At 42.7% G+C, this 25,269-nt stretch overlaps 1 protein-coding gene across 4 annotated transcripts in view; it reads right to left on the bottom strand.

Moving 5' to 3' along the window:
* Window positions 1–9,206: 9,206 nt before the first annotated feature.
* Window positions 9,207–25,269, bottom strand: part of PPP2R2C (protein phosphatase 2 regulatory subunit Bgamma) — a 139,842-nt gene continuing 123,779 nt past the window's right edge. For all 4 annotated transcript variants that reach the window (XM_083155358.1, XM_083155367.1, XM_083155377.1 and 1 more), the window contains 3 exons: window positions 21,914–22,083; window positions 18,613–18,704; window positions 9,207–15,088 (listed from right to left, as the gene is read on the bottom strand). In XM_083155358.1, coding sequence (XP_083011484.1) covers window positions 14,797–15,088; window positions 18,613–18,704; window positions 21,914–22,083 — 554 coding nt within the window. In that variant the 3' untranslated portion in view covers window positions 9,207–14,796. The remainder of the gene's footprint in view (window positions 15,089–18,612; window positions 18,705–21,913; window positions 22,084–25,269) is intronic.

Below are 25,269 nucleotides of genomic sequence, written 5' to 3'. Positions count from 1 at the left end.
TATCTTCCAAGAACGTGACTAGTGGTTTATTGCCCTTATTTCTTATTTAAAGATATATGCAGTAGTGTGGAGGGGACAGAGGCCAGTATCATGTTGTGGCGTTCTATGCATTTACCTCATGACAAATGCACATGGTTGAAACCATGGTCATATTTGGAAAAAAAAAATGTATGCAAATGTGGAAGGTTTATTAATGACAATTTACAGGTTTAGTGTTCATTCTAGCACCCTGCGCCTCAGAACCCGTGTAATTCCTCTTAGCTACCTGGGGTGTCACTCTATGCTGCGGTGCTTCTATTACAGGTCTGGCCTGCTTATCAGAGCTGAAATACAGACCACACTGTGCTAAAAGCACCACAGTAGTGAGCGACACCTCAGACAGGGAACAGGAACTGCACAGATTTTGCAGGGTGCTAAAATGAACACCACAGCTTGTTGCATTTAGCCATTCCCGGCCAGCCTTGGAGCAATACTATTTGTTTGCTGTTCCCTGCAGCCTCTGGGAACTCTGCACAAACTGACACCGTATAACTCCCAGTTGTGTTGTACTCTCTATAGAGCTCTGCATAATTACAATTCCCAGCTGCTGGAGCCAATCTATAGGTGGCTCTGTGCTGATGTCACAGGCTGCACACCTGTACTGTTTATGCTGGTTAATGCTTATAAAGCTAAAACAGATAATAGGAGGTGTCATTTACTGTCACAACCATTGTACAGAGCTGTTGTCAGCTGGGCTAAAATGCATCCATATCATAGTTACCTCCCCTCCTGCATTCTGCAGGAGACTCCCTGAAATAACAGCAATCTCCCTCTCTCCCTCATTAGTCTACCAATCTCCCTCATTTCAACTAGCCCACATTACGCTGTTACATTCTTTGGGGAAAAAAGGAATGAGAGATAGATACATTTACATTAAATCATCAGCGCTATTTCCCAGCACTTTGGGGCTCATCTACATTTGGATATAATGCATTTTAAAAGAGTCCTTGCAGATGTACTGTAGCAGTACACTCCCACACTTCTAAGGGCCACGTTCACAATTTCTCCATATATGGAACTAGACACGCCCTTTAAGTGGAGCATGACACGCCCCCTCAAAGGGGTGCTGTGGAAAATTCTACTACCAACTATAATCTCCCTGAAACTAGTTTTCAAAAGGTGGGAAATATCCTACCTTAGGCCTTTATTCAGATCTGATCGCAGTACAAATTTGTTTGGAAAATAGGCAAAACCATGTGCACTGCAGGTGGGGCAGATGTAACATGTCCAGAGAGAGTTCAATTTGGGTGGGTTGTGTTGAAACTGAAATCTAAATTGCAATGTAAAAATAAATAATGCAGCCAGTATTTACCCTGCACAGAAACAAAATAACTCACACATCTAACTCTCTCTGCACATTACATCTGCCCCACCTGCAGTGCACATGGTGTTGCCCATTTTCCAAACAAATTTGTACTGCGATCAGATCTGAATAAAGGCCATAGTGTCAGTGCCCACTTTATAAGGCACGTTTGTCAATTAAAATATCTAATGATCGATTGTGTGGCAACAACTCCATGCATAAAGCATGCAGATGTGGTCAAGAGGTTTAATTGTTGTTGTTGTTGTTGTTCAGACCAATCAGCAGAGAAAGAAATGTGACAATTTGATTTTGACTGTGGCATGATTGTTGGTGAAAGACATGCTGGATTAAGTATATAAAGTGTACAAAAAAAAAAACAACATACAGAGAAATGGTGTTCTGTGGGCAAAAACACCATGATAAGCGGTCAGCAAAACCATGTAGTGGATAGGCTACAACGGCATAACATCAATCTGGGTTCCGCTCCTGGCAGCTGAAGCCCTGTTACACACTGGGCGATTTTCAGCTAAAAGCAGCTGAGCAGCTCTCAGCTGGAATGCTGCCCATCGTGTTCCGGGCAAAGATGAGCACTGCTGCACGTTCCTGCATCCTCACTGGTGGCGGCCGCTCATCTGCTGGTGTTACCTGGGGTCTTGCTATTTAAAGTAGCCCCCCAGGAACTGTGAAAAAACACTCAGTGTGTATGCACTGAGAGTTTTTCAGCCCAGCGATTTTCGCCATCATTGTTCTTCATACATGCTGGGCATAATCACCCAGTGTGTATGGACCTTTAGAACAATAAAGTGCCTAGGGCAGAGGCTCACCAACCATGGCCATTGGAAGATTATAAACCCATTACCTGGTCTGACAAATCTGCTGCAAAAACCCAAAACCATGATAGAAGTGTACCGTATTGCAACAGGTAGCGGCAGCCGACAGGAGCAGGGTGCAGGGCAGGGAGAGCGCCTCTGCTGGCCGGCGCCTCCCTGCTTTGCATCCCTCGCTGAGTGGGTTCCGCCGGCCCTGATTGTAAGGCTTTGAGGGTACGGTGTGGCACAAAACTTACTGTGTGATAAAAAATGTGATTTGTACAATTTTTTCAATGAAGTCCACCAGTGATTTATAGATAAGTACGGGATAAATCGATGCTTCCTTCCTCAGAGGGATTAGGCAGGAGCAAAATTAGGGGTCAGCCTAGGCACAATATTATCAGTCGCCCGCCATCATTTTACTGTTGGTGCCTCTTGACTGCCAAATCATTCTCTGTACGCCTTATCTGATCATGGGAGTTTAGGTCCCAGACCTGCCAAATCAGCGGCTTACCCCGCCTCTTTATTTTACTTCTATCGCCACTAGATGCCATTACAATTCTAAGTATGTGGACAATAGGTCACACACTACTGGTCGGCACTCAGTCGTCCGACATGGTCAAAAACTACAACATGACAATGCTGGACAAAGTGTATGGTTGACGTGTTTGTCACATTATTTATTTTTTTACTTTTCAATACTTTACCATCCATGTGGACTACAACTGAGAATACTTACCTGCAGCATGGCGAGCTAAGCAGTATACTAATTGGGGGTCCATGTGCTATTAGGTAAAAATTGACACCCCAAAAAGCTTTAAAAAAATCCCCAATGTAGACCCTTTCAATGTAAATGATTGCTGCTTTAAAAAAATAGGAAACTCCCCCAAAATATCTCTTTTTTTTTTTTTTTTTTTTCTGATTCTCACACCCTATTACATTTGGCCTGTAGTATTATTTTTGAAAACCAAAATGCAAATCACACTTTACAAAATGTACCCTAATGCTCCAAATATTTTTAATAATATAAAGAATAACACAATACATCGGCATCACTTATCGATTATTCCATGTTATATATTTATTGAAATGTACCAATGAATCTTTGGTGCATTTATTCTAAGAACATACAAATAACATACAGTAAGTAATGGGTTAACAAAAACAGGAAGAAGATGGACAGACATCATAAGATTCCAAAGGAAGCTCACAAAATATTAGTAGTTAAATAAACTTCGTTACCTAATAGAAAACCGTATATAGGGCCTTATTCCGATCTGATCGCAGTACAAATTTGTTTGGAAAATGGGCAAAACCATGTGCACTGCAGGTGGGGCAGATGTAACATGTACAGAGAGAGAGTTAGATTTGTGTGAGTTATTTTATTTCTGTGCAGGGTAAATACTGGCTGCATTATTTTTACACTGCAATTTAGATTTCAGTTTCAGCACACCCCACCCAAATTTAACTCTCTCTGCACATGTTACATCTGCCCCACCTGCAGTGCACATGGTTTTGCCCATTTTCCAAACAAATTTGTACTGAGCTCCGATCTGAATAAGGCCCATAATGCTGTTGTCTATGAATAATTCACAATTACTGATATGTAATGGCACCACACAACTCAAAGCCCGCTGCCAGCCAGTCACACACTGCTGCTGCCGCCTCTGAGGAAGGAGCTGACACTGAGTGAAATGGCGCCGCCTCACCCCACTCCTAGTCATCACAGAAATCCCAGCGGCCACGACAGTGACATCCCGCGAGAGGCTGACCGTGACTTCAGCAGCACCTCAGCAGGCGGCACTGGCAGAGGCGGTATAATGGAGACATAAGAGACACAGCTGAATCATCCTGTGCTCCGATTTTAGTACAAGTGGTATGCGCTATTCAGTGGGAGAGTGTGGAGGCTCCAGGGCGACCGCTCCTTCCGTCCATGGATGCAATGGTGAGTCATGTGTCTTCGGATGCAGCCCTCTGATCTGCAAATTCATCTTTAATTCTTTTCTTCAGTCTCCTCCTGTGACATTAGCATTTACATTAATCTCTATTGGGTAATCGCAGGCTTGAACTTGGAGGGGTTTATTAACTAAGATGGGCATTCTATTGAAGATAGGATGTTGCCCATAGCAACCAATCAGGTTCTACATCTTATTTATTTAGCACCTTCTAGACCAGGGGTGGGCAATAAGCGACCCTCCAGCTGTTGATGAACTACACATCCCAGCATGCCTTGCCTTAGATTTGCTATTTGGCAATGCTGAAACTGATGCAAGGCATGCTGGGATGTGTACTTCATCAACAGCTGGAGGGCCACTTGTTGCCCGCCCCTGTTCTAGACGATAATACATAGAATCTGATTGGTTGCTCATAGCAATATCTTCAATATAACTTTCATTTTAGTAAATAAATCCCAGATAATATCTTGGCTATTACATTTCATTGCAGTGGGTAACACAGGCTCGCCTACTTTCGTGTGCTCCTCTCCTGGCGATGATGTCATTAACGGAGAGGGTCGGGGCAAAAATGGTGCGATTCATGTTATTTTAGCCCCGCCCCCTCTCCGCACTGCCGTGAACACAGGGCGATGCCGTGAAGTGGGCAGTAGGTCCGGGGGGTCAGGAAAATGACAGTCCCGATTTTCGGGAGCCTCCCGGCCATTCTGGGTGGGTAGGTATTAGGTAACATTTAAAAAGATGGATTATTCCTTTCAATATTGGGTAATTTATTGTATTCCTGGAGTCCGTTTTATCCTGTGATGAGATTAACGTTGATTCCATTTGTAACAGCGGCATAAATAATTCAATGATTTAAAAGTGAGCGGAGATTCTATTTCAGCTTCTGTATGCAGTCTTCCTCCCGTACGGCCACATCTACCTGTTCCTGTTATAAGGCGTCTTTCTTCCTCCAACAATAGCAGTATAAATAGGTCAGACTTATGCAGCGAGCATGTATGTATTTCATGCACAATGCGGTGTCTGCATTATTTGTGTCTCTGCACAGTGAGCCTGCAGGATCGCTCTCTGCCCGTTACTTCCGCCAGTCAAACGCTTCTGAGCCTTATTATTGTGACTGTGCTGATACCCTGCAGCCTTCACTACTTGAGAACCAGGTGCTGGCAGAATTTCACAGTGAGATGTGTCTCAAGCCTCTGCCTTAAGCCCTGCTTGCTTCATCAGGGAGAGGGAAACATGTAATTGGTTGGTTCTTGTTGACCGTTGTGAGACTTTGATCGCAGACAGTGTATGGTGTGTCGTGGGGAGCGGAATAAGCAGTTGGAGCACAGAAAATGTGCAAATGGGCGGCTATGAAGTGGGTTTAGGCATCTGCTGAGGTAATGCTTAGCATTCATGATGTGCTGGTTCTGACTGAATATTTCCTCCAGTCTACAATGTGGCTGCCTGCAAAGTGTTGGGGGCAGTGGTGCAGAGAGTGGGGGAGGGATAGTAATTACCCAGGCCCAGTGGGGCCCCTGTTACCTGACAGCAGCAGCTGTATTTTATTCTAAGGGCTCTCATACACTATGGTGGTTATTTTGGTTCACTCTTTCTGACAAAATCCTTCTTAGATGGACAAAACCATGTGCACTGCAGGTGGGGCAGATGTAACATGTGCAGAGATAATTAGATTTGGGTGAGTTATTTTGTTTCTGTGCAGGGAAAATACTGACTGCTTTATTTTTACACCGCAATATAGATCTCACTTTGAAGTAAAACCCCACCCAAATCTAATTCTCTCTGCACATGTTACATCTGCCCCACCTGCAGTGAACATGGTTTTGTCCATCTAAGAAGGATTTTGTCAGAAAGAGTGAACCAGAATAACCCCCTATGCGACTTTTCTCCTCAGAGAAGTCGCACCCAATCCCCCTTCCGCCGCCTGCAACCCTCTCGGGCAGCAGGTTCGCATGTGATCACATGCAATCCCTGCTCCCTGTCACCGGGTGGGGGTCCGACTCGAAGATCTTACATATGATCTCCAGGGGCAATCTGATGCACACTGGACCGCGCATCGGATCGGACATCAGACACATGCTATTTGGGTCGATTTTTACCAAATCGCATAGTGTATGGGGGCCTTATGAGTGCATGGCCACACCTCCTGCAATTAGGCCACACCCCCTGAAAAGTACCTGGGCCCAGCCAGGCTCTATACTGCCCTGTACACTTTAAAGCAAAGAGCATAGATCCCATTACTGAGGGCCAGATGTATCAAGCTTCAAAAATTGATAAAATGGAGAGTGATAAACAGCCAGCCAATCAGCTCCTACTTGTTATTACTCTTCAATTTATCACTTTTTGCAGCTTGATACATCTGGCCCTAAGTGAGAAATAAAACCTGCGATAGTACTGCTTGTACCTGTCACATGGGATCACTGACGCTCAGAGGATCCTGCATGCATTGTCTTCTGGGTAAATGCTTCCATGACATGCATATATAGCTATAGGTTTACTAGTGTTATTATGCACTATGGTTTGATGACCTATTGGGGTAATTATTACAAGGCCGCCGCCATCGGGGATGGACTGTTGGGACTACAATCCGGGGCCCGGGACAATAGGGTGCCCGGGTGACGGCAGTGTGGATCAGGGCCATGCCAGCTGTGCACTAGAGGGCAACCACAGATGGACAGAGCAGGCAATAAGCCAATTGGAACTTACTGACCAGCAGCCAATCAGGAGCTTCCGACTGCAGCTCTTGATTGGCCCGATTCACATTTCTGCCACCTGGTCCCCTCTCAATGGTAATCTGTGGGGGGTTAAAGGAGAGGCTGCTGCTGCATGGGGTGGTGCAGAAAGTTTGTGTGTGGCTAAGGTGTAGCTATGGGGCAGTGTGTGTGTGGTGGGGGCACTGCCTATTTTCAGCCCCGGGCCCCATCATTTCTGATGGCAACCTTGTTTTTTTATGTGAAACATTAAGGTGACCTATTACTCTACCAAGTGTATAATCTTAGTTATTTTCCAGACCAGCATTGTGCCCTGACCTCAACTTCATCAAACACCTTTTGGGATAAACAGAGTGTTTATGGGGAGGGACTTGGAAAATATAGGTGTACCATGGCCATTTTCAGTGTGTTTATCTGCCAACCGCTGTGAGCTCGTACAGTACATGCAAAAACATGGTACCAGCATCACTACTGCTGTATCCAGACTGCATAGTCATATACCAACTCATACCCCCAATGTATATGCAATTGCTAACGAGCTTGCAATAAACGGTAAACCTGCCTTTTTATTCCTGGGTAGCATTGTGACTTGTAGCAGTTGTATAGTCTAGAACAGTGGTAGCCAACCCTAGCCCTCGAGAGCTACCAACAGTTCACATTTTCCAGACAACCTAGCTGCTGCACAGCTGCACTCATTAATCACTGACACATTTTAAAAGATCCACAGATGGAGCTAATTAGCTCACTTGTGATTCTGTGAGGAGACCTGCAAAACATGCACTGTTGGTAGCTCTTGAGGGCTAGGGTTGGCTACCCCAGGTCTAGAAAATCCAAATTGCATTTGTGTACAAACATGAATTAGGCCCACAGGCATATGCTTATTGTTTGTTTGGTTGTCTGTTGCTACATATTCCCACCAGGAAACTGTTTACAAGTATCACCATTGGGATTGTTACCTTTTACTGATGCCAGCAGCTACTACAGAAGAAGTTCTAACACCTTATAAGTACCAGGAAGATTTTGTAAGCTTTTTAGGAAATGTGACTGTTACAGTTGACTCCAATCATTTTTCAAACATTATTGTATAATTAATATCACCTGACCTCTTGTGGCTAAATGAATACAAATCCTTCAAAACTCCTAAGGCACATGTGTTACCCAGAGTGTATGCCCAAAGGCACTGTTGCGACTGAGAGGCCCTGTATCACAAATGTTGTGGTAAAAGGATATCATAGGGCTAATGCGAGTGAATATAGGCCCTTACGCTGGTTCACTCGCAAAGGCAAATTCCTTCTCAAATGAACAAAACCATGTGCACTGCAGGGGGGGGGGCAGATGTAACATGTGCAGAGATAATTAGATTTGGGTGAGTTATTTTGTTTGTGTGCAGGGTAAATACTGACTGCTTTATTTTTACACTGCAATATAGATCTCACTTTGAAGAAAAACCCCACCCAAATCTAACTCTCTCTGCACGTTACCTCTGCCCCACCTGCAGTGCACATGATTTGTCCATTTGAGAAGCAATTTTCCTTTGTGAGTGAACCAGAATAAGGGCCATAGTGCGACCAATGGGGGATAGATACGCATGACCGGCAGTCAGGATGCTAGTGGCCAGAATAACGATGACAGCATTTTGAAAGAGGAAATCCTGGCAGGGTATATTTACTGTACCCTCACATTGTCCCCCCCCCCCCCCTTACCCCTTCCTTATAGCATTCTGACCCTAGCCCCCCCCCCCCCCCCACACAGCCTTACCCTAAGTCCCCCCACTAGTGACTAGACCTAACCCCTCGGTTACCTAAGAGTTCTGGAATCGCACACCTGGTCCTTTTGAGGCATCGGTGTTTAGACGGCAGTCAGGCTGCTGGTGACGGTATACTGAACACCAACATCCTGACCACCGGACTGCATCTCGTTAAATGGTTTTGTATAAGTGCACACCAATTTGTATTACAGAGGAAGATGTATTAAGCCTTAAAAGAGATAAACGCGAGGGTGATCAAAAGCTATAAATTTCCAGCCAATCAGCTCCTAACTGCTGTTTTTCAAACAAAGCCTTTAGTATGATTGTTGGTAGCTGATTGGCTAGATGTTTATCGCCCTCATGTTTATTTCTGTTTAAGGTTTAAGTGAACATCTCAGTCCGTGCACACTTGGCCGCAGGGATGTACACAAGCGTATTTGTTTGTAGCAATAAAGTTGCAGACGGCCGACCAACAGACGCAGCTGCGTTGCTTAACCTTGTAGAATTCTTAAGTGTTCTTTAGCCCTGTACTTCTGGGTGCACAGGCATTTGTGTGGCTGAAGAGACTGCCGTGTGGCAATTACATCTTTTTCTTAAAATAACACCACCTCGTAGAGAAACAAAGACTTGTGAACGGAAATGATAGGCAGTTAGACATTTTTATTTAAAAAATGTTATTAACATATTTATAATTTTTGAAACACAATAGTCATAAGAACATCTTTCATAATATTCAGACTAAATCAAGCTTACTTCAATGACTTTACAGCACTCAGAACAAGCGAAGAAAGGGAAAAAAAGAAGGTCAAAATATACATTCTGTAAATCAAGTTTTCTTTAAAAAATACATCTCTCAAGTCAATAGCATAAATGTTGCCAGAATAAACAATCTCCTCAAAATGGAGGTCTTCCCTTACAGCGGACCCATCACACAGCGGAAGCAGCAATTTCTGTGATAAATATTTCATTTGGCTTGCAACCATCACTGACGCATAAGGCATGAAGGCATGAGGTATGAGGTGCCCCATGTCTCAGTAGTATCACAAAATGGCTGCCACTACCGTGTGCCGTGGTGGGATCCACTATAATGGAAAACATTTGACTGTGTAAATGAAAATCAAGCCAAACAATCGGTTTTCTATACAGTTTGAAAACGGCATGACATACGTACTACTCAACATTCCATTGTCAATGGATTTAAAACATTTGGATTTCTTCTCGGTACCTCGTCTATCAATTCTGAGGTTAAAAATGAGGAAACTTTTTGATTTTTAGCAGGAACTGAGACAGGAATTGTTAAAAGTTCAACATAACTGTTTGTATTTTTTAACATTGACTTCATAAGAGATATTAAAACAAAAAGTAAGAACTAGAGGTGAAAGTGGATCCTATACTCTTAATGGTCCAGAATCGGTAGAAACTGGTTCTTTGGTGCAGGAGGTTCCCATGTTATGATGTATTGATCCATTAAAAGCCTGATTTACATGATCAGCAAAGTTGAAAAATGTAATTTATGTGAATAGCCCACATCTTAAGTGTAAAGTATATATTGGGGAAAACATTTCCTTTACAAAAAAGTTCCATAATGCAATACACTGAGCAATGCTGGCGCTTTTTGCTACTGTACGGCACTGAAAAATGATGGTGGAGGATAGGATAGCTACATCACCATTGTGTGTGAATAAGAATGTTTTGGCCTCTGCCTTCGTATGCCTATTTTACACATATAACACATTGAAAATGTAAAAAGTGAAATGTAATATACAAGGAAGCACCCTCTGCTGACAAATAAATAAACTGATGTTGAAATCGAAGTCTTGCAAAGCCACCAATTCCGTTTGGCACTGGGGATGTGTGCAGAAAAATGTAAATGTAACCACGTACATACTGTATATGGTGTCACAATATATACATATTAAAATAGTAATATTTTTACACTCAACTTACCGCTATAGACACCTTTCCCATTGTTTTATCAGTGTCAGTTTCAATACCACAGGGTATAATGCCGGTAAGATTTATGATGAAGATTTATAGCCCCTTGGAGAGAAAGTGGAGACTTTTTTTCAGTATCCAATCAGTGTCTGGAATTTTAAAGATGATGCTACATAGATAAATGTTGCTATGGACAACTTCTCCAATTTATCTCCAAGGATTAATACACCTCTAGAACCAATTGAAGAGCAAGTAAAGGATATTGTTGACTTTGATAATGATGAAAGCCTCTGTTAACAGTTTTAAATGAAATAAATAATATGCGTTTGTGTTATGGTTATTGTGGGGTTATGTATCAATCAAGTTCGAAACAGTGGCATACAGTATAATGTGCTGTTAAGATGGCTCTGCCAGGGTGTTGCGAACTTCTGAAATTTAAGAGGTCCGAAGCCCTGGTGATTCAACAATGGTGGACTTTGGGGAAGGAGCAGAATACAGTTCACCCGATGCCCAATTCTGTCATCTGTCCCATTCATTGCGCAAAGCCCCTGGTCCATTGGCTGCCATAGTTACGCAGCCTTACTTTCACTCACTCTGGTATTTCATAAATAGTACAGACTTGATTTAAATGGTCCTTTAAATATTGAACTACATATTTTACTTAAGTATGACCCCCACGATGTCTACAGGTCAGAAAAGCGAAACATTGATAAGACAGGTGGTGCTTCTTCCTCTAACGTTATTATGCAACAGCAGCAATCTAGATTGAGAGTGACTGGCTTGTTTCCATGTAAAGGAAATGCCCTGCATGGATTACAGGGCCAGGGTACTGGAGTGAATGAACTGGTATGCTCTGCTTTGCAGTTTTGCCTTTTTAGTTGTGCATTGGATCCATTTAGTACAGTGCTCTGCAGATAAGGGATGTTGTTTCTGCACTACAGTATATAATGATCGGGGAAAGGATTCCATTTATCATCTACCTAGATAATGAAGCATTGTAGGTGCACTTTTTCTTTTTTATACACCTGCATACTGCGCCTAATTAGAGCAGCACATACTGTATCAAATAATCATCTTATACTTGTCTCCTGGACTACAGCCTTCCAAACTCATTAGCCATCACAAAAGCCATCATGCTGGATCACAATGATTCACCCTGAACTAGAATAGGACACGTAGGGTACAAGAGTCTAGACGTCATCCTGTTTCGATGGTGGTATTTTATTTATCTTTACTAAAAACGTGTTTCAGTGCATGTAGCTAAAAACACTACTTTCAGAAGTCCACAGTGTTTATTGGCACACTTCGTTTGGACATGTTTTTTATTCGATTTTGCTTCTAGAAGCAAAATCAAATCTAAATCGAATCAAAGTGCTGCAGCATCAGGATCGAAAACAGAAATAGTCTTGCCTGACAAGTCTATTTCTGCTTCGATCTGGAAGATTGAAGGCAAAGTAATACTGCTCTCTGCAGCATCCCCCCATGTGCTGCCTGTCCCTCCCTCCTTCCTCTTCGATGCTGGCTCCCGCCTGCCGTGGATATCGAATCGACACGTCTGTACACCCCATTTGTTGTATATGAACACTTGGCTCTGATAAAACTGAGTAAATTAGGGCAGTACAGATGGTGTAATGGTTAGCATTACTGCCTCATAGCACTGAGGTCATGGGTTCGATTCCCACCGTGGCTCTGTGTGGAGTTTGTATATTCTCCCCGTGCTTGCGTGCGGGTACTCTGGTTTCCTCCCACAATCCAAAAATATACTGGTAGGCTAATTGGCTACCCAACAAAATTAACCCTAGAATGTCTGTGTGTGTGTGTACATGTGGTAGGGAATATAGATTGTAAGCTCCACTGGGGCAGGGACCGATGTGAATGTTCAAATATCCTCTGTAAAGCACTACAGAATATGTATGCGCTATATAAGAAACTGTTAATAAATAAATATAAACAACGTTGTGTTGAGACTGATATCTGGTGTGTGTGTGTATATTTACACACATATATCTATCATGGAGGGAGACACTTATTTAACTTAAAAAAAAAAGACAAATAATGTAATTATTAAAAGTGAGGGGCTGACCATTAAAATGCAATCCTCACAAAATATCCAAATTATATGTCATTTTAATTTAGATGCAAATTTGATTCTGAGACTGTAAACAAATAAAAAGCGATCATATTTGCTGTTTTCTGTCATTCATTTGTCCATGTTATCAGAACAATCTTTAAAATTATATATATATATTTTTTTTTACAGAAGAAAAACCTTAGTTCGGTAAATATGTACATATATTGTCCTTATTGAGTAGATTATACAATATAAACAGACATTCCTCATTTCCTTGAACGAAAGCTGACACATTTTATATTGTGTGCAGTATGGCTGAAAATCGGTGCACATGCGGTTGTGCTTCACACATTTATTTACAGCATAAGTTTAAAAAAGAAAATTTATAACATACACATTGTATGTATCATCTTGTCATACAGGAAATATAGATATATAAAAAGATTTGCTTGTCTCGCTTGAAAGCAGCAGCCGCCCCCCTTCCCAAAACCAAATAATAAAAAAACATGCATATTTAGTTAATTCGCTGTTGACAGGTTTACAATATGCACATGGAGGCAGCCATTTTGTAAGATAAACTAATAGTATTCAGGATGCAGCCTATCAATTCAGCCAACAAAATGGATGCCACCAGTGTGTGTAGGTGACACACTTTTAAGTACAATCCTGTAAATGATCACAAACCTGTCCGCCACACAGAACACCAAGGTTATTCAATGTAAACATTTCTTGTTACGGTTTTTCTCTTTATTTAAAATGTACGTTTGAGATTCCTAAATAGTGAACCTGCATAGAGATTGTGAACTTCACGGGCCTTCACTTCCTCAGTAAAAATGCAATAAGGTACCAACTGAGCAGCCATTTTGTACTGTGCCTAAGCAATCAGTACTTACCTCACAAATCAGAGTACTTCTACTTCCTAAGCAATATACTGTAGTAATGAAATAAAGTTATCATGTATAAAATGCTGTTTTGAGCAAAATAGAGCAGCAGCTGTGAGGAAAAAAAAATAGCTTTCCTATTTGGTTAATAAAAGCATGCATAAAGACCATATATATTTTTACAATTAAAAAACAAAACAGAAATAGGAATGGGGTTGTAGATTTATTTTTAATTATAACTTTTTCTCAACCTTAAGTTTATTAACATCTTTCTCCTTATAGTATTATTATTAGGGTGTTTTTTTATTTTATTTTTAATTAAGGAGTAGTTCGAGTCCAAATTTTTCTGAAGTTATATATTTCATATATGTTTTGTGAAAAGCAAATGCATTTTTTTTATTTTCTTAAGTTAAGTTAAGTTAGTCTTTTTTGTTATGGTGAAAAATCTATTTTCCAGAAACCTAATTTTTTTTCCTTTACATTAAAATAACAAATACTGTAGTTTTAGTCAGAATGCAGATTTTTATGCACTGATTGGTAATTTTATATTAGGTTTGATTACACTTTTTATATTTATGAGACTAAGCATAAAACTGTCATTATCAAACTTTACACATGCGTCGATGGAATAAAAACTTTTTTACCCCTTAAATGATACTTCTTATAGATCACTTTGGGTAAAACTATAATATATTCTCTGTATTCTGAAGAATATAATAAATTTGACCAGATTATGGTTCGTGCATGTCTTTTAAGTTTTTATTTTTTGAAATTTTTTTAATAGAATGTGAAGATGACATTTACATGATCTGATAAATTATTTATCAGTCTTTTGTATACTGAATATTTCTCTTCAAACTGCATTAAAATTTATTTTGCAGATGTCACTTTGTAGTTTCTGAAAATAAAAGAAATACAGTAACATGACAGTTATTCATGATAAAAACAGTTTAAAACTGATTAAACGTTAAAATCCTGTGGGAAGTTTCAAATATTAAACATAACGTACTTGTATAACAAAATCTACACAAAGTAAATAAAGTAAAACTACAAAAAAGGTTTCAACCTCTGCTGCCTAAAAATCTCTTTGGCAATTAAAATTAGGCCAACATTTTCCATTCAATAATATTAGATCAGTTTTTATAGCACAGTTCATGTCTTGCAATAATTAAAAAGGAAATATTTAATGGACAATGAAAAATAATTGTTTGAGGATTAGCTATACAATGCAAGGAGTTTAGAAACACAAATATAAGAATTCTGTCACCAACAAGACTTTCCTGTACAGGTTATCAAAATGTGATCCCCCTGGAAAGTTTAGCTGAGGAATTCTAGAAACTTGGTAATCCTAGTGCATATCTGAGTTCACTTTATCCTGGAATATATACAGATTGTTTGTCGCTGCAATGGCAATGATGTTCTCGGTTGGGTGCCAAGCTGTGTGCAAGATCTTCTTGGTGAAGTCCAAACTATCTACACTAATGTCATCTTTTCTTCTCTTGCCACCGACACACACTCTTCTGGGTTTAAGGACGGCTCTTGGTTTGCTGCTCTCGCGTGAGGCTTCCAAGGTGACATCTCGCTTTGTGTTCCGGTCAAACATGCGGAAAAAGTTATTGTACGCACCAGTCATGATGACACTAAAGGAAAAAGAAAGACAATATTGTCCTTGAAGGTAGACAGAAATCATCCTACAGATGGTGTCTCATACATCATAGCCACAGTTGTGCAAAAACAACCCCTCTTGGCACAATAGGTCCTGGGCAGCACGTCTGTGTTGGCGACACACTCTATATGGCATATTGAGGCTTGGTGTACGAGGACATTCTATACACAGATTTCTCTACATGTTTACATTAAAGCTAAAGATACATCCAGAATGTGCAACCAATTTGGACAGTCTGGAAATGTTCTCCTGCTCAATTGCTATAGTAATTATAAATGGCATTCCATCTGATCCAGTTAATATCCACAATGGTACAAGACAAGGGTTTCAGTTTAGCTCCTTTTACCCAACTTACAGAACCTTTGGCAGCCACTATGAGATCCTCCTTTGGAGATGTGACCTAGACCTAGAAAGCGATATTTCACTCTTTTTTTTGGCTAAAATGTCCTTCTAATCCTTTAAAAATTCTATAAATCTCATCTCCTGCAAACTTTTTAAGGTCATGTACACCACCAAGGGCGGATCTAGGTGGAGTTTCTATACAAATAAACCAAGCAGCCATGTTCATACATGCCTCTGCTGTACCAGGAACTACTCTACCCCTGAGATAAGTGAGTAACACAGCCTGGAAGCCGACATCAGGAGGAGTTGGTGCTCATAGGCACTGGAGCCATATGGGAGTTATCACCTGAACCCCTATGGGCCAGTCTGACTAAATGCAATTTACTTCAGGTGGTGTTACTACCCAGGCAAGCTGTCCAACTTCCTGCATATCTTGCGGTATTCTGGAAATAATATCTAGACCTTCCAGATGGGTTGGGTATGGGATCCAGGTGCTGGGAATGCTGGAGGTCAGAAGACCCCAGCATCCCAATGGCCACTATCCTGACATTTCTAAGGTAAGTATTCTAACCATCTCCCCTCCAACCCCTAACCCAATTTCTCCACGGCCTAACCCTCTTTTCGCACAGCCTAACACTAGTCTTCCATCCATCAACATCCTGAGCACCAGGATGCCCACTACATCCCCTCTTGACTTCACTTCTCCTGTGTGCTTCACTTAAAGGCCCCCTGATCCTTTCCAATGCTACCCTCATCACAATCTAGGGTACTTGTTTCCTAGAACGGCGCCCATCGCCGCGATTTTACATAGAAATGCATGGTAAAATGTAAATCGCGTCAGTCGCATCGCATGTGGCCAAAAAATCGCATGCGATGCGACAGTCGCGATTACCGATTTTACCTAGGGAACAATGTTATATGGCCCAATTGACCCGATTTTACGTAGGGAACAATGTTAAATGGCCCACAGACCCCAAATAGCCACCCTGAAGTGTGAAATGGCCCCCCCCAATTGTTAACGCCACCCCACGATCAACGTCAACCCGAAGCGTGGCGAGCGGCGGCGGTACGCGTCCTCCGACCTTTTCATACCCCCACTATCCACGTCGGCGTGGAGTTGAGAATAGAAAGTGTGGCGAGCGCAGCGAGCCACCGAGCCCGAAGCGTGGCGAGCGGACGCGGAATACGAGCCCGAAGCGTGGCGAGCGGACGCGGAATACATGTTAAGTAATCCGTGTCCCCTCGCGGGGCTCGCTGCGATCGCCACGCTTCGGGAGCGTGTTCCGCGTCCCCTCTCCACGCTTTCTATTCTCAACTCCACGCCAACGTGGATAGTGGGGGTATGAAAAGGTCGGAAGACGCGTACCGCCGCCCCTCGCGGGCTCGCTGCGCTCGCCACGCTTCGGGTTGACGTTGATCGTGGGGTGGCGTTAACAATTGGGGGGGCCATTTCACACTTCAGGGTGGGTATTTGGGGTCTGTGGGCCATTTAACATTGTTCCCTATGTGAAATCGGGTCAAGTGGGCCATTTAACATTGTTCCCTATGTAAAATCGCGGTAATCGCATCGGTCGCAACGCATGCGATTTTTTGGCCGCATGCGATGCGACCGACGCGATTTTTTTCCTTGCGATGCCTAAGATCAAAATCGTGGGCTCCGTTCTAGGAAACAAGTACCCAATCTAGCTCACCTCTCACATTCTATCAGCAGCTGCTGTAAATGTTTGATGGAAACAGCCCAACTGTGCTTCTTTCTGCACATTATCGATATAATACATTTTCTGGGCCGTCATCTGGACAACCGAGCAATATCATTAACCAGCGTTATACCAGTGTTCCGTTTCTGGGGAACACAATTTACTATTACAACTTGTACACTTCCTGTGGACATACACAGGAAGTGACACGCTCACCTGGGTTTTCGGACGGTACACTTGTCCCCTGGCCTAATTAATTGTATGGGGTCAAAACACAGCTAAAGGGACACTATGCCTAACACTCCTGATAAATGTCCAGCTACATGTGTGAAGGACAAAACATGTTCACACGACCACTACCTGATCCTCCTGCAGATTAAGGGAACTTTCAGGTAAACTATTTCTAATTCTTTTAATTGTATGGGCATATATTTAAAGTTAATTAATGTATTACACTGTCTTGTCTGCTCTCTCTTCTACCATCTACCATTGTGGAAAGCGACATTGATGCATGGTGGAGACTACTCCGAGAATTACTGTATACCTAAAATCTACGATTTGCAAAGGGGTTCCATACCACATTATGAGGCAGACCTTTATTATTAGGATTCAGATGCAGGCGCTACTGTATCTTTTCTTCTACATGATAAGAAACACATTCAGGTCTGGGCTCCTTGGCTACACCAATAGGCACAAACCACTGGCTGTCTTGTTTATGTGGCCATGAATCTCAACTCCAAATGTCTCACATTTCCCTAATCGAATTTTACTCCTTTGTAGGTGTATCATTCTTTCAGCTCACTTGTTACCAGTGTCCTAATGAACTTGTCCTGGTTCCTTAATGTAGTGCAGTCAGTTGCTCCAATTACCCCAATTACAATACTATCACCTAAATTATCAAGTACATTCTATAAAGTGAAAGGTACTGTAGAAGTGTGTGGTTGCTATGGGCAACTTCTCCACTGTTTTACTGCTTGATGCATCTCCCAACTCTGAACCATGGGGGCGATTCATTAGTAATTGGACGTGGTGGAATTCGGCCCCATTCTGATGGTGGGGGGGTCTGCACCTGAGAGTATTTCCCAGCATTTTATGGGTGTCCCCAGGCGGGCCGATGCCTGCTCGTGGCGGGCGGCTTGCGATTTCTCTCCCCTTTGGCCACATGTGAAGGAGTGACTTGTGTACATCCCCTCGAATGGATGGTACTGAGGCGATTCGTCGGTGGGGGGGTTAATTCGGCCAGGCGGCGTTAAGCCGATCTCTAAGCAGCGGGTGACCGCTGTTTAGCGAGCGGTACTGAATCAGGCCCTATGGCTCCACATTCTAATTTGCATTTGATACTCTGCTTTGTAAGATTGCAGTCTTCAATATCACCACCCACTGATAATTCAAAAACAAATGGTATCAAAGCAGTTTTCATGAAAAATGAAAAGCATAAAAAGCAAATAAACAGGGTTACCTGTCTGATCCATTCCAGGCACACTCAAACTTGTCAAAAATACAGTCGTTCTCATACAGAGAGCATAACTTGCTTCTGAGGTAATCATGAACCTGAGGGATAAAGAGAAATGTGTGTGAGGCACAAACTATCTATCCTATTACCCCTTTTATTCACATGGACCGTCCCCTACACAAAGAGAACCAGTACCTATGTGCTAAGAACCAGAGAAGGCACTGCTTGGCTTATATTCTGCATTTATAAGAAATGTTTATCCAACCCACAAAATGGTCGCATCCACTACATTTAGGTGTCACGTTTCCATGTATGAAGTGTTTTTCAACACAAAATTACACTGCAAAGCACTAAATTGCATTCCATGTGCACAGGGTTGTGTTGTGGACCACTAAGGGCAGACATGTCCAAACTATGACCCTCCAGCTGTTGTGAAACTACAAGTCCCATCATGCCTTGCCAAAGTTTTGCTATTAGGGAACTCTAAAACTATGGCAAGGCATGCTGGGATGTGTAGTTTCACAACAGCTGGAGGGCCGCAATTTGGACATGCCTGATCTAAGTGATAGATACAGATGAGTCCTGCTACATCTTTGTTGCACACATGCCAAACAGCCCCTCTCAGCAGCCTGTAACCCGGGTGGTTCACAGGGTAGGAAGTGTTGTTGGCGGCACTTGTCAATTATCTTTTTTAATGAATGAATTATGTAATGTGTGGCTGCACTGGATTGGATGTGTTGCTGCACACTACATAGATCTGTTCAATTAGAATGAGGATTATTATTTATTTTTTTACATAGTACAAGTAGTTTTATATAGTTAGTCTCAAAAGTTTTCATGCAGGATCAAATAGCGCATTGAGTGGTGTGTTTGACTGGAATGTGTATTGCTGTATATTGAATTGTGTCATTTACTAAAGGGTACTGTAACTGAATAACAAGAGCTCTCAAGTTAAGTTCATGAATGTGGTATAAAGAGGATTTGTGTTCAAATCCATTTTCCTGCAGTGTTCTACAAATGTATGTATGTATGTGTTTGTTTATATATATAGATATATATATATATATATATATATATATATATATATATATATATATATATATATATATATATGGTACTCTTTACTTAGAAGGGCGCCCACGATTTTGATCGTGGGCATCGTTAGTAAAAAATCTCGGGCATCTCGGGGATTGAATGCACTAAAAAATCGGGTGCGATCAACCGACGAGATGCCCGAGATTTCCCATAGGGAACAATGTTAAATGTCTCAATTGACCCAATTTTCCTGTTCAATGCCTCAATTGACCCGATTTTTCCATAGGAAACAATGTTAAATGGGCCACAGAGGCCAAATAGGCACCCTGAAGTGTATAATGGCCACCCGAATTGTTAACGCCACCCCACGATCAACGTCAACCCGATGCGTGGCGAGCGCAGCGAGCCCGCGAGGGGCGGCGGTACGCGTCCTACGACCTTTTCATACCCCCACTATCCATGTCGGCGTGGAGTTGAGAATAGAAAGTGTGGCGAGCGCAGCGAGCCACCGAGCCCGAAGCGTGGCGAGCGCAGCGAGCCCCGCGAGGGTACGCGGACAGCTGTGAAGCCCGCGAGGGTACGCGGACAGCTGTGAAGGTATCCGCGTCCCCTCGCGGGGCTCGCTGCGCTCGCCACGCTTCGGGCTCGGTGGCTCGCTGCGCTCGCCACACTTTCTATTCTCAACTCCACGCCGACGTGGATAGTGGGGGTATGAAAAGGTCGTAGGACGCGTACCGCCGCCCCTCGCGGGCTCGCTGCGCTCGCCACGCTTCGGGTTGACGTTGATCGTGGGGTGGCGTTAACAATTCGGGTGGCCATTATTCACTTCAGGGTGCCTATTTGGCCTCTGTGGCCCATTTAACATTGTTTCCTATGGAAAAATTGGGTCAATTGAGGCATTGAACAGGAAAATCGGGTCAATTGAGACATTTAACATTGTTCCCTATGGGAAATCTCGGGCATCTCGTCGGTTGATCGCACCCGATTTTTTAGTGCATTCAATCCCCGAGATGCCCGAGATGGGCGCCCTTCTAAGTAAAGAGTACCATATATATATATATATAGAGAGAGAGAGAGAGAGAAAGAGAAAGAGAGAGAGCTAACTCTTTAATCTTTGTATTCTGGAGTCTTCGAACACACTGACACATGTTTATATACATGTAAGCTTATGTAAATTGACTTGCTGATGTTTCACACACAGATATATAGGGTTATAGGGTCAAATTCAATTAGCCACCAGCAGCTCTGCAGTATAATCATTATTATTATATTTATGGTGTGCTTATTCCCCATAGTGTCAGTGACCTGTAGTGCTTAGTCTTCTCTCACAGCCAGCAAGCCGCCAGATGAGGCTATAATGAGGCCTTATGCACAGGCCAAGTAGAGCACATGTTCTGATCACCTTTATCTATACGAGGTGGGATGTGCGAGAGCCAGGGATTGACACAAGTCAATGATATCCCTTTATTATACAAACATTGGCTTGAAACCACCTCGGACACTAAACCACACCTCCCAACATGACCCTCTCCAGGAGGGACACATCGCTCTGTTTCTGGACTTCCCTCTTAATGTATGATTGCCATCACCTGTGTTGAAACACCTTTCTCACCAATTAACATGTTCAACACAGGTGTTGGCAATCATAGATTAAGAGGGAAGTCCAGGAACAGAGCGATGTGTCCCTCCTGGAGAGGGTCATGTTGGGATGTATGCTAAACACAGAACACGGTCTGACTAGCAGTGGACACTTAGGGCTATTTGATTGTTTAAAATCATGGCATGAAACCATCGATGGTGGCTTGCCCTCTATGTGTATCACTGTACCTCCATCGCTGATTTAAAAACCATTCGCCACAAAACATTGATGGCTGCAAACCATTATTGGCCTTGGGGGCTTTAATGATCCGGCTTTGACAGATTGCAAATTAGCAACTGTAATACATGCTGGATCGGTATAACAGATGCTGTTTGAAATCAATTGGTAGAATCCTCTCATCACCAACGGCTTTGAAAGCTCAATAGTGACACTAGATAGACAGTCCTTCCCTTCCAACAATCAGATCTCATTGTCACTCACATCTGCCACTAAGGGAGTACCTGGTTTTCTTTATAGTGATTCCTGTCTGCATGTTCCATTCCACGTTCAGACAATAAATCATTCAAGTTTACATTGAACGATGCAGCGTGTAGCATTGGCAGTCACTGTAGTCAAAGCCGCTTATCTCAACACAACACTTAGAACATACTGTAGCACCTTAGAAACATTTACCTGGTACGTCTCAATAGGCTTGGTTTCCATGTTCAGATCCCAAACTTTGACAGTGAGGTAATCGCGTGTGAGCATGTAGCGTCCGCTGTGGCTGAATTTTACATCGGAGACTGATGAGATGATTTCAGAAAAAAATGACCTGTTGCTGGGATCCTCTGGTTCTTCGTACACTGAATGCAGAGAAAGTAGATCACATTACCAGATCTCTAACGCTGAAGGTGGTCATTTATTTCATCGGATTCAAATTGAATAGTTAATGGTTGCAAATTGTCTCCAGATTTTATAGGATAAACCGAATAGTGCTATTTACACTGCGCCCACCCCAGTAATTCCTGCTGCTTACAGTATTAATATACAGCTCTCATAATTAATCACACTCAAGTACGTGTATCAGTACTGTACTCTACAGTAATACGCTCCTGTCATTTATATCATTCACTATAAGGGACTTGTGATATGCGGTTCTGTACATTCAGAGACTCGTGATATGCAGTTCTGTACATTCAGAGACTTGTGATATGCAGTTCTGTACATTCAGGGACCCGTGATATGCAGTTCTGTACATTCAGGGACCCGTGATATGCAGTTCTGTACATTCAGGAACTCGTGATATGCAGTTCTGTACATTCAGGGACTCGTGACATGCAGTTCTGTACATTCAGGGACTCGTGATATGCAGTTCTGTACATTCAGAGACTCGTGATATGCAGTTCTGTACATTCAGAGACTTGTGATATGCAGTTCTGTACATTCAGGGACCCGTGATATGCAGTTCTGTACATTCAGGGACTTGTGATATGCAGTTCTGTACATTCAGGGACTTTTGATATGCAGATCTGTACATTCAGGGACTCGTGATATGCAGTTCTGTACACTCAGGGACTCGTGATATGCGGTTCTGTACATTTACGGACTTGTGATATGCAGTTGTGTACACTCAGGGACTCGTGATATGCAGTTCTGCACACTCAGGGACTCGTGATATGCAGTTCTGTACATTCAGGGACTCGTGATATGCAGTTCTGTACACTCAGGGACTTGTGATATGCAGTTCTGTACACTCAGGGACTCGTGATATGCAGTTCTGTACACTCAGGGACTCGTGATATGCAGTTCTGTACATTCAGGGACTCATGATATGCAGTTCTGTACATTCAGGGACTTGCGATAGAAGTAAATTGCATGCAATGACAGAGCGTAAAGACGGCTCTGCCTGAGAGCTTACTATCTAAAAGGTTTGGGGAATGCCTGATTGAAGGAATACAGATTACCAGAGATAGGGATGCTGGCAGCCAGATTACCAACGCCAGCATCCCAATGAAGGTAATCTCAACAGTTGTCTGGTAAGTATACTTACATCCCTCCCCCCCACCCGTCAGCCTAAACCTCACCCACAACACAGAATAATCCTGACCCTCCCCGCTAGTGCCTGACCCTAACCTTCCTACACCGCAGCCTAAACCTATCACTCCCAACCCAAAGCCTAAGCCTGCCCAGTTGTGATGATAGTCCTGACAGATTGATCTGCAGATATATCTACAAGTGTGTACCCAGCCTTACTGTGCCTTGGGGACAGAGGTTGGGAATGACAAGACCAAAGGTACCCATACACTAGTCTGATTTGGACCGATTACAGCGAGAAATCATCCCAAATCGGATGTTTGACATCCCCCTCGGGGCTAATGCAAAGTTCTGTGTGCATTGGACCTGTGCTGGAGGTCAGACCTGCTTCCCATCCGATCTCCCACTTGGCCCCCCTCCCGCCTCAGGGGGGGGGGGGGGGGGGTTGGATGGCCATACTCTGCTGCAATACATCGCTGTAGTGTATGGCCACCTTAAAACATGGCATTAGCTTACATTGAGATTTGATACTAGATTCTGTCTAGTGTATAGACATGGCATATATACACATAGAGTATCACAGGCTGCTAAAGCCGGATTAGGTTATTTACAGCTTACTATATTTCACACATAAATAGAACAATACACCGGGTTATATTTTTATAACGTTCTGTTCACAATACCCAAAGAGCGCTAAGTACACATTTAGAGGACCCATACTGCTACACTCGCTAATGCACTGTGATCGTTCGGCAGGAATTCTTATTCTAAATTATACGTTTCACTTTGTAAAGCCGTCATAAATAATTCTACAGCGCCAAGAGGCTGATAATGACATTTTACCCCACATCTGTCTAATTGCTCATTTCTATGCTACAACCAGAATGGAAATCTCTGCACGGTGTCACAAAACAAGCTACGAAATGACTTGGAAGACATCCCAAATTTTTACACTCTGCGAAAAGCCCTCTATTGTTTAAAGCCGAAAGATGTGACATGACACGTTCTCCATCTGCGCTTACCACCGCTGGCTTTCTCCTTGCTTGACAAGTGCAGGAAGAATAACGGTATCTGGCTATCTGCATTTTCGGGGATGTCAATCTTAGGAAAATAAGATTCAGGATTTATAGGGCCTGATTTATGCGCAAGTGGGGAATGTGCGCTGATCTCGTGGATATCTGCAGACTGCACCATCAAAGGAGACGGGCGATGAATGCACTGGACAAGGCCTACGCACTCTGCTAGTGTGAACTTTTTAATTAAAGTTATCAAATTAAAATAATAATAAAACCTCCCCAATTGTTGAAGATGATCAGCAAACATTTTTATTTGACATTGAAGGGGAAATTTACAAAAGTGGGGGTGAGTCGTGAGTTTTCAGGGGGACCCAGGGATACTTGCCCTCCAGAGCCAGACTCTGGCTGTGACAATAGAGTGGAAGTGCCCCCGCCAGGGCTTGGCGCCCGGCGGCGGGAGCCTCCATTGCCTCCCAGAGTTCCGCCCCTGGCTCCATCTGTATATGATTGGTTTCCCATAGCAACATTCCATCTGAAATATTTCCCCCTGAACATTAGTTGTGACTGTTCGCCAACTTCTATGGAAGGGTGCAATGAAGGAAGGGGGAGGCGAGGCAGCTTATCCTCAGACTAATATGTTTTCAAACTGAATTGATACATGTCGGTATAAACTCATTTTTCCACCAGAACCTAGCAGAAAAGTTAATAACGATACTTTTCACATCATGTTATTATTGATTTTGGCATAAGAAAGAAATATAATTGAGCCCTTTTAAGTCACATAAGAGAATAAAGGCATCCCTTAGCATTATTTATAAGTGGCATTTTGTTTGGATTTCTGCCTAGACAAAGCAGCACAGAGATGTAGTATTCACCATGTGCGTCAGTATTGAAGCCAGTATTGGCAAGCTCTACTCACTTGTTAAGGTCAATATTAATTAGCAAGTTTGCGGGGACATTTGTGACGATATATTCCAACCGGGGAAATAGCGTTACTCA

This window comes from Crinia signifera, chromosome 1 (assembly GCF_055691185.1).
Source record: "Crinia signifera chromosome 1, ASM5569118v1, whole genome shotgun sequence".
In the NCBI taxonomy this organism is placed as follows: domain Eukaryota; kingdom Metazoa; phylum Chordata; class Amphibia; order Anura; family Myobatrachidae; genus Crinia; species Crinia signifera.
The sequence above is the reverse complement of the archived record's forward strand: the minus strand, read 5'-3'. Positions and strand labels throughout refer to the sequence as shown.